The sequence below is a fragment of the Gavialis gangeticus genome, unplaced genomic scaffold (assembly GCF_001723915.1).
Source record: "Gavialis gangeticus isolate Ggan-Ray unplaced genomic scaffold, GavGan_comp1, whole genome shotgun sequence".
NCBI classification, from domain to species: Eukaryota; Metazoa; Chordata; order Crocodylia; family Gavialidae; genus Gavialis; species Gavialis gangeticus.
This window is the reverse complement of record NW_017729022.1, coordinates 24,957,682-24,968,029: the sequence shown is the minus strand read 5'-3', so window position 1 is coordinate 24,968,029 and position 10,348 is coordinate 24,957,682. Positions and strand designations below refer to the sequence as shown.

The 10,348-nt window shown below is 41.1% G+C and overlaps 1 protein-coding gene across 1 annotated transcript in view; it reads right to left on the bottom strand.

Moving 5' to 3' along the window:
• The window catches only part of CAND1 (cullin associated and neddylation dissociated 1), a 71,613-nt gene that overhangs the window by 28,344 nt on the left and 32,921 nt on the right, over nucleotides 1–10,348 (bottom strand). Inside the window, exons 2-8 of the mRNA XM_019514690.1 lie at nucleotides 8,003–8,157; nucleotides 4,415–4,538; nucleotides 3,681–3,937; nucleotides 3,492–3,597; nucleotides 2,372–2,517; nucleotides 1,172–1,464; nucleotides 323–464 (exon numbers count right to left, since the gene is read on the bottom strand). Coding sequence (XP_019370235.1) covers nucleotides 323–464; nucleotides 1,172–1,464; nucleotides 2,372–2,517; nucleotides 3,492–3,597; nucleotides 3,681–3,937; nucleotides 4,415–4,538; nucleotides 8,003–8,157 — 1,223 coding nt within the window. The remainder of the gene's footprint in view (nucleotides 1–322; nucleotides 465–1,171; nucleotides 1,465–2,371; nucleotides 2,518–3,491; nucleotides 3,598–3,680; nucleotides 3,938–4,414; nucleotides 4,539–8,002; nucleotides 8,158–10,348) is intronic.

Below are 10,348 nucleotides of genomic sequence, written 5' to 3'. Positions count from 1 at the left end.
TGGTTTCACCTCCCCCCACCCCACCCCATCATCACCGCCTCCAGAGAGCAGGGCGGGGGGCTGCGAGGGCTGGCCTAGCCTTCCTGTTCCATCCGCTCCATTGCCGCCACCTCCACCCCGTTCCTCTGCTCTCTTGCCTCCCCTCCATCCTGTGTCCCCACCATCATAGTGGCACTTTGCCATGCCACCACCTCCTGCCCTAATGCTGTATTCGCACTCTGACCGGTTGTTTCAGTCAGCCAATCAGAGTGCAAATAAAGCGTTATGGACAGACAGACAGAGGCTTTTATAATATTAGAATTCACTAGTATGTCTTTCATACCTGGAACAAGTACAGGAACATGTTGCGTCAGGGCTCCAGGTAACACATTTACCAGCTCAGTTAGCATGTTAAAGCAACACTGACGAGTCTTTACACTTTTCTCCTTCATCTGTTTGTGTAAGGCTTTAACTATATTGGGAACCTGAAATTATTACATGCCTGTTAATTAGTTTAGCAGTTATCACTTCCTTTGCACAATTACCCTAGATCATGGGGGGAAAACTCATCTCCCTTCACTTTGATTCTTTAAATAAGCTTTATTCCCATTTAAACTGACACTGAAGATAAAGTTTCATATGTTCAAATCAACCCATATAATGAGAAATTTTAGGAAGATTTAAAATTAATCTTACTTAGCTAAATATCAGGTTTGTTCTTTTAAAGAATCTCTACAAATAAGTATTAACTGTACCACTGTACTAAAACAGTTCAGAGAAAGTGTATTTTGTCTGCACTACCACACCTCTATTGTTTCAGAAAAGTGTTCCAAAAATCTCTGCCTTCTTCATAAACATCATGTCACTTCACTTTCATTGTATGATTTCTTTTCATATTTTGAATTTAGTTGAACAGTTATAATAGCAGATAAAACAGGCAGAATTCGGTGCTTCGACTCCATAGCATTCTTAGAGAGGACAGTGAAATCTTCAAATCAGGTAAGTGCTTCCGAGTCCAACAGGTAATTCCAGTTCCCAAATCAATAGCAGCTTTAGGGGCCAACTTATCCTACACCATTTTATATGTGCTGGCATAGGGGCTCTGACTATACAACTCCAAACTCCATGGTATCAGAGAGTAAAGAACAAATCATTTTGGGTCATCAAAGAAACAAAAATTATGGCAGCTAACCTGACTCTGAAGCATTGTCAAAGGTGTCTCTCCTTGTTCCATTGCATCAGGATCACAAAGCCAACTCTGCACAGGTCGAGTTTGTTTTAAAAGAGAAAGATATGCATGGAAAACATCTGCTTTTACATTCTCCTCACGCTCTTTGAATCTTGCTATCAAAGCAGGAGACACTGTCTTGTAGAATTCTGGAAGCATTTCATGCCTTGTGCTAACCACTGCATCCAAGCATTTAGCAGCTGCACGCCTCACTTTCCAGCTCATATCATCATCATCACTATATTCATCATCACTCCCTTGAAAAAATAAAATAAATTAATCACATGGAAATTCTAAACTAAACAATTCAAGCCAAGTTTTGTACAGAATGGTATTTTACCCATTTCATGCATAAAATGTATGGGAAGTCTTTACACTTGATAAGACATACCAAAGATATTAGTTTAAGGGATGTTTAAGAATCACTTGGTCTATAACCAAAGATAAAGAAAAGGTCATTCAAGCTGCCTCAAATCTAAATTTTAATTACTTCTTTTGCTAGTTTCCTCAGACAGGTCTTTCACATCTGGCCCCTCATTAACTTCTGTTGTGAGAAGGGGCTGGGTTTCTTCCATTACATCTAGGACATCACTGAACTTTTGAAGTATAACAAGGCAAAAATTAACAGCAGACCAAAGTTCTGAAAGCTAGTCTGTTCATGATGTTTTACTTTTATTACGAGTACCATACCGGCAGAAGATCTGGCTGCAATATTGAAGAGATCTCTAGTTTTAATATACAGTTGATTTTATCTACTGTGACACTCCGGAATTATAGTCAAATGCCATTTCACAGACACGGGTTCAATATGCAAACAGTGATCACTGAAAGCCAAAGCTCATCAGTGTTTAGGTACCAATACCCAAAACGCCCAAGGCAGAATTGATCTACGTTACACAGTTTTCTGTAAGCTGTGTAGTTTAGATTGGAAGCAAACAGAACACACATTCAACCTTTGATGGGTGAGGGAGGGGAGGGAAGGGGGCAAAGCTTAAGACAAGCATCTGTCATTTTTAAGCCAGTCTGTGTGCGCTGAATTTCTGTTCTGTTATGGGTACAGACCGGTTTCCAATCAGTTATGCTAGTGAAAGTGTAATGTCTGTATCTGACCTTGATTTAGTTGAGGTTCACAAGTTTTTCTTCCCAAAGCCAAAAAATATATACCTTGATCATCATCATCACCACCATCTGCATCCATAGCATTTTCATCTTCATCTTCATCATCATAATTGTAATTGGGATCATAAGTAAGGTATTTAAGACAAATGTTTATAATGGTAGACACATGAGGATAAACTTCTTTAGGACATCTGCATGATAAACACACACACACACACAAAAAACCTCATCTCCAAGAATTAAATAACAAACAGAAGGCATTTAACACTGGGTACTTTGTTATGGGGTCCATTAGCAAAACTGAAATAGTCAAAACTTCATTGTAGATGTTTTTCCAGAATTCAACTCGCTCAGCTATAAAAATGCAATCCAATCTGAAATTGGCACACAACACCTCAGGCCACAAAGAAGACAAACAGAGATAGGATAAGCTTGCAGAACGAGAAAGAGAACATGGAGTTCTATAAGCAGAACAGAAAGCAAAATACAAATATAGTTCACTAGTAACTTGGCAGTGATACAGTCTTGTTCTCCATAATTTAGATACCCAAAATGCTATCATAATAATTGCTATCATCATTAAGCAGTGGTAAAGGAAGCAAGCAAATCTCATTCTTTCAGAAAAAGCACTATGGACAGGCAGCAAAGAAAGCATGCTTTACACTGTCTAGGTTTCAAAGATTAAAAAAAAGATAATTCAGGGCCCCTCAAACTACCCAATGTGATCTCCTGTTTAAACACGCTGTAGAATCTCACGATCTATTTGTGAAACTAAGTTCTTTCAGTTTCCACTAATGAGGATCAAGCATTATCCACGAGCACTGTATTGATTAAAATATGAAGTAATATGTTTATTACTTTGTCCCTGAGGCATGAATAGCATTAAAATGCCATACTTTTGTGTAAGTCAAGAAATATTATGGTCGTTATCAGTTAAATAATAAAACACTAATAAAATATGATAAGCTATATTATATTTCAAAACTAAATAAGCAAAGATCGCTGATAACAAACATCTCCATTAGTAAAGGAACCATGTGGTATGTGGTTTATTACAATGCTTTTTAACTGCTCACGAACTGGCAGTAAAACTACCACTGTAATCAAACAGTACACATTTGGTAAGAAAATCCAAACTTAAGAGTACTTGAAAAAAACAACTTACCGCCTCACAAAGGATTCAAAGGCTTGAATGCAGTACTCTCTTAGTTCATCATCATCCACATTACAAAATTTTACCACCAAAGGGATTATTTTCTCAAGATATTCACCTGATAAAGAAAGTTGGAATAATAATTAGTCACATCTAAAAATACTCAGAGTTACCAAAAAAAAAATATATGCATTCTCTTACCTATTCTGTGACCAGCTTGCCTACTGATAGCAGCAATACATTGTATATAGGTCCTAGTTGTTGACATGGAATCATTTTTAGACAGCTCTGTCAAGAGGTGTTCAATGAGGTCAACAAAAACTATATTGCCACAACTCATAACCAGATGACCAAGAGCAATGATGGTTCTTTTCCTCACAGCAAGTCTGGGGCTAGTCAGCTGGGGGAGCAGACAGGTCAGAATTGAAGGATGGAAGTTAACAAGCAGTCCTCCTTGCCTTTAAACAGACAAAACACAAACTCAAACCAATTGAACATAGAAAAAATGTTGTTCTTATATTGTACCACAATTATTCCCAAAGTACCATACAAATAGTCAAATTAAGATCCTAATACTGTATTTAGAATTATTTAGGAGAAAAAGTTACTGCTTTCAGACACACTTTAATCTTATTAATAAAACTTTAAGAGACCTTCAGCAATGTCAAGATAGAGCAATCAATTACTCCAACAGTCATTAAGCTGAAATGCATTCTAATCTTAACACATTTGTTCTTCTACAAAGTTTCATTTTTATTCATTTCCCTTAATATGGATCAAGTTATACAACTATTTCACATCTTTATAAAGCTTAAAGTATAACCATGTTAAGGTTATTCAGTAGAAAACAAAGTTTTGGGGGCGGTTTTGTGGGGGGGAAGGGTGTGCAGAATTTATTCACTTAAAGTGCAGCATTGTGTGGAATAGATGTTTACCTGCTCAGCATGTCAGCCATTATGTCCAAGGCCTCTAGTTGAACAGACACATCTTCCTGCTTGGCTATAGCACTAGTAAGACGCCCTGTGATCTTTTTACAAACATTGGCTGCTAAGGCAGATCCTGAAAAAACAAAACCATGACATTTTCCTAGTGAAAACATACAAGTCTAATACCAAATTTAATATGTGAAGGTATGACAAGTCATTTGGACACGCCATTAGGAGCACATTTCTCACAGAACAACCACTTCCTTTCTGACCTCCATATCCTCACACTCAAATGAAGTTTACCTAACACTTTAAAAAGGCAAACTTGGGAACAAAAAATTATCAGTTGGCTTATACTAAGAACCAAGGACTAAACACAGATGTTGGTTTTATGGCACACTATATTTTACCCAACTCCTGAATTCTTTCCAAACACAAAAAAATGGGATTGACCCTCCTCAGTGTCTCGATCTCCCAATAATCAGCTTTTCTTCTGCTAATTGGGGCTGCGCCCAGATGTGTGTGGATGTTTGGTTCCCTGAGGGCAACTAGCAGTGGTGCACCTTGTACAGCCACTAGTTGCCCCCAGGGAATGCCTGTGCAATGCATACTCTAGCATGCGGCAAGTTACCCTGGGTGGGGCACGGGAGGCTGAGGCCAGCACTGGGGTGGCCCCAGCAGCCTTACCAGAGTCTTGGGGGCCTCCCAGGGCTGCAGCAGCAGCAATCCTACCACGCGGAACCTGGCTGGCAGTGAACTGCATCTCCAGACGGTCAGGCTCTGGCATTGGGCAGTGCATGCTGTTGCCGTGTGTGCCACTCTGCTTTTTTTTCTCTCCCCCCACAGGTTTTTTTTGACCCCTGAATATCCAAGGGTCAAAAAAGCCCTCTGCTCTGCTCCCATGCAATGTGGAGAACAACTGAATGTGTGGTATGTAGCACCACAGACAACTATGGCGCCATGTACCGCACAGCCTCTTCATCTGGATGCAGCCTGTGTGTCTGCTACCCTTGGGAATCTCTCTCAGCCCCTCCAAACTACTGTTTATACTATGCTGTGAATGGCTCATTGTGGTCTGCCCTGCATTTGAAAGTTGTCTAACTCTATCCCAAATACATACTTAATCTAATAAAAAATATCAGCTTAAGAAATTCTTGCTTCTCTCAAGTCATTTGGAGAACCTTTAGCTATTAATGATTGTCCAAAATAAATCTGAATTCACTGCTGTGCATTAATGCTGAAGGCTGCCCTACCTAGAAACAGATACTGAACAAGACAACATTCACCATTCTTGCATATGAAATGTACATAAAAAGGAACAAAGTTTCTGCTACAGGAAGCAGTGAAACTAACAAGGCCTTTTTTATATGCAGACCTTAAAAGGACTGCAGGCATAACCTTGACAATGATTTTCTAAATTAACAGATAACCATTAGTCTAACTCTCCAAAAAGAGAGTTCTGGATTCTCCAAGTTTGTAGTGAGTTGTATTCTCATCAATGTCTATGCCATTCAAATTTACATACTGAATTCTCTATATAATCAGATCATCAAACAACACGGTTAAATCTAGAAGTGAAGTGTCTTATTATCCACTAACAGGAGACCTCCTTAATTTAACAGCTATAGATCAGTTGCCTAGTATATTGCAATTTTAGCTTGAAATACTAGAAACTTCAAAACACATACTGAATAAACATGGACAAAAATATCTAAATTCCATAAATATCACTTTAAAAAGTCCCTAGGAATACTGTAGCAAGTATTACATACACACACACACACAATGTTCATTTACCCACATATGTCATTCCATTAGTCCCTGTGCCTAAACAGCTTGCTTAGAGTCTTATACAAACAAAACAATTAATTGGAAAACCAGTATAAAAACCATAAAAGTTAGCAAGGGTCTTCCCAGCAGATATAAACTACAATTATTTTCATGACCTTTTTAAAACTGACTTGATAGCAAGTCTATGTCTATTTCAGTATGAAAGAGGTAACAGTATTTATACCAGGGGTGGGCAATTATTTCGGCTGGAGGGCCACTTAAGGTCTGGGGACCTGTTGAGGGCTACACACACAAAAACTTTTAGAAGACATCATTTTAACAAATTATAGATTTAAAAAAATCATATACTAAAAACCAAACATCTACTATAACATTTTAATTTCAAAAAAACTTTTTCCTGTTTTTTTTCCCCCTAGTAGTGTATATAGAGGCACCTGCATAATAGCTCAAAATAAAGTTTCTCTCTAGTATGTTGTGTTGGGGAGAGGCTGGAGGAGCATGTGTGTGGGGGGGGTAAGGGTGCACGCAGGTGTGTGGGGAGCTGCCCATACCCTTGCTGCCAGGAGCTGGCCGGAGGTAGGGGGAAGAATGAAGAGAGGAGTGGCAGGGGGTACGTGTAGCAAAGTTCACCCAGGCGAAGCGGAGGTGGTCCACACCGCACTGGCATCCAGCCCATGGCTGCCCTTGCGGCACTCTGTACAAGGTTGTTGTGCCTGCTCCCGCCAGGGCAGCCTGCATACTGCTGGGGTCCCCCTGCCTCCAGTGGCTCCTCCTCCTCCTGCCCCTGCTACAGCATTCCAGGTCAGGGGGGAGAGGGAAGCTGCAGCCAAATGGCTCCTGCCCCAGTGCATAGGGCTCTAGCTCCTCGCTACCTTCCATGCACTCAGTGATGACCTGCAGGTAGAATGAATGGAAAGCTGCTGGGAGCTGGAGCCCGACATGCTGGGACAGCAGCCACCTGGCTGAAGCCTCCCCACCCCTAAACTGGAACAGAGCAACAGGAGCAGGAGGAAGAGAAGGACAAGCCGTTGGAGGCAGGGAAAACTGAGCAGTACCTAGGCAGCTACACTGGGAGCAGCCCTGCTGGGAAGCTGTGCGCACTGGCCAGGGCCAGGATTGTCCAGTGGATGCAGGCAGAAGTGTGGCATGGACTGCCTCAAGTGGGAGCAGGCAGGGCTCAGCCCCACGCAGAGTGCTGTGGGCCAGATCCAATTAAGTGGTGGACACCCACCCATGGGCTGGATGCAATCAGTTGGCAGGCTGGATCTGGCCCATGAACTGTATTTTGCCCACTCTTGATTATAATAAAAGAACCACAAAAGACGCACACAAAATTAATTTTCATCTGATGACAATGAATTTCAACGTCAATGCTAGCAGATGTACATCTGAACCTACTTCACTTTCAATAAAATAAAATAAAATAATGAACTGAATGCAGAGAAGAAATTAAGTCAGCATACCTTATTCTTTAAGTCGGGGGTTGACTACATTGTCCAGCAGTGGGCTGGTGCTTGGGCTGTAGTGTGGCACAAGCAAAACACTTGGCCACCCAGTCATGGCACAGAGCAACACAGGCGAAGCCCCACCCCCAAACCAAACACCCAGAAAGCCTCTGCTCTGCAGACCAGATGTTTACCTTCACATATGGAAATGTGCATCCAATAGAAGGGGGAAAAGTTGCTACTAGGGAGAAGCTGTGGAAAGTGGGGCCAGTGTCATTAGCACAGATCCAGCTCACAGGCCACACACTGCCACTCCTGCTTTATGTAAACAGCAGGAAGGGAAAAGGGCATAATTTCTTACCACTGGAAGCTGGTGGAAGTTCTCCGATGACCGTCTTGAGGCCAATGCTTGAAATATCACGCAGCTGCTCTTTATCTGAAAGCATGTTAGTGCAGAGCGTATCTACAATGGTCTCCACCTGATATTCCTTTACCTTACTGACCAACGGGCCAAGACTGTAACAAAAAACAAAGCCACGCAAAGAGCAATTAAATCTGCAGTTTTAAACAGAAGAGACAACCACCTACATATACAACCATCACATTAAGAGTTCTTCATTTAAAAGTATTCTTCATTTAGTTAGATAGTGATTGTCCTAAATTAAGATAATTGTTATTATTTGTGCTTTTTATTGAATAGTATTCTTGAAGTGGCAAACCAAGTTTCCATTAACTATGACTTTTCCCCTGTAAATACCCAGACACCATGCTTTTAAAAAAAAAAAATCTGCTTTCATATCATGAGTTTAAAGCCCTTCAGATCCAACACACTTTGTACCAATGTTGGTACTTCATGCTTTCAGAACTGAGAGTAACACCTCCACCTTTTTAACTTAAAAAAAAAAATTTAAAACAAAAACTACCACATCCACTGAAGGAGTTCCCTGCAGTTCAGTGGTAGAATCCTTGTCTGCCACACAGGAGAGACAGGTTCAATTCCTGGACACTTATACAAAATACAGCCATGGAGGCACCAAATGACTGGTCCTATTCTAGCTTTTGGATTCTGTTTCAGTGGCCTAAAGGGGAGATAGAAGATCTGGGTAGCCTTCACTTAGGCTTATACATCGAAGGTCTGAGTGATTTCTCATGCATACATCATGATCTGGAAGGATCAACAGTTGCCAAACCACATCCACTGTACACAAGTATGTGCACTACGCTATAAGTGCATACTTGAGCCACAAACTAAAGTATGCAAAAAATGTTAAAGGGTGAACTAACTGATTAAGGCACCTTTACTTTAGACTTGATTAGTGCTCAATCTGACATGCAACTAGATAAAAATTATTTCTAGTATTATGCTGTGTGAAACTAGGTGTCCAAGCTCTTGTAGACTCCAACCATTCACCCTAGTGTGAATACCTCTCTCTTCTCAGTGTTTTGCTGAAATTGGTTCCTTAACCATCCCACTATCCATTTTGATGATCAGGTCAGTCTTGTATACCCTTTGACTCACATACTTCCATTTGTACAACAATGCTGTGGTTCTAAGTTGGCACATCACTGAGCAACAAGTAGCATGACTGCTGGAAAACCTACAATGCAGTACCTACACATGGTGTTTACCTATAAGTGGTAAATAGTAGAGCATGCTTTAAGCTTTTTTCAGTCCTCCACATCACTGACTCTTTCACTCTCTCCCCACAGTTACTATGATTCTTTATCAAAACTGGCAAACAACAAACAACAATAAAAAACCCAGCAACACCTTTTCCCAAGCTACTGTTACCTATATGCACTGAAATGTTTATCCAGGAGAAGAGTTGCTAACTTTATTCTTCTGATTCCAGACAAACACAGCTGAAGAATAAATTGGATTTTACTGGCTCATACATCAAAAGATATAAGCACATTTCAACTACATGGCCAAATTCTATCACAATTACATACATTTTTTAGAATCTGGCCTATCATTATTGGCAATAATGCATGAGCAAGTAATTACAACTTGACTTTCATATCCCAAATTTAGTTTGCGGGGCTGTTTCTGTTGCTGGAATGGTGAGACCACTGTTTATCACACTGGCCAAGTCTCATTGTCTTCTTGTACTGTCCTACCCAGCCACCTGTTGGCTCCTCATCTTATACCTAGGAGTCTACCAAACTCAAGGAGAGAGCTTGCCAATTTCATGGGCATATCCCAGGGCCCACTGCCATTTTTGCAGACTGAGCACGGCAGGACTCCCCCACACCTGTGATTGGCTGAGCAGCCCCAGCAGTCCCACTATTCCCCCCCAGATTACCACATGGTTCAGTACTGCATCTTAATTACCCTTTTTAAACCTGGGGAAGCCATTAATCCATGTGTTAAGCATGGATTAATGGTTTCCCTGGGCTTAATCAGGATAATTAAGCCACAGTTTCTGGCCATCCCCAAGCACCAGACTCTATGATTCTGGTGGGCTCTCTGCAAAAACACACCAAAAAACCCCACAACCTTATCAGCAAGCAGAGAAAAGAGTAAGAAGCCCTGGTGTCTTGGAGCATGGGGAGGAAGGCAGAGGGGAGAGGGCAGGGAGGAAGGGGGATATGCCCCCTGCTGCAAACAGTTCCCTCCCTTCTCCCATGCCATGCTCCAAGACTGCAGGACCCTTCACCCTTTTCTTTGCCTGCCAGTAAGGCTTTCCTTTTTTTTTTTTTTTTT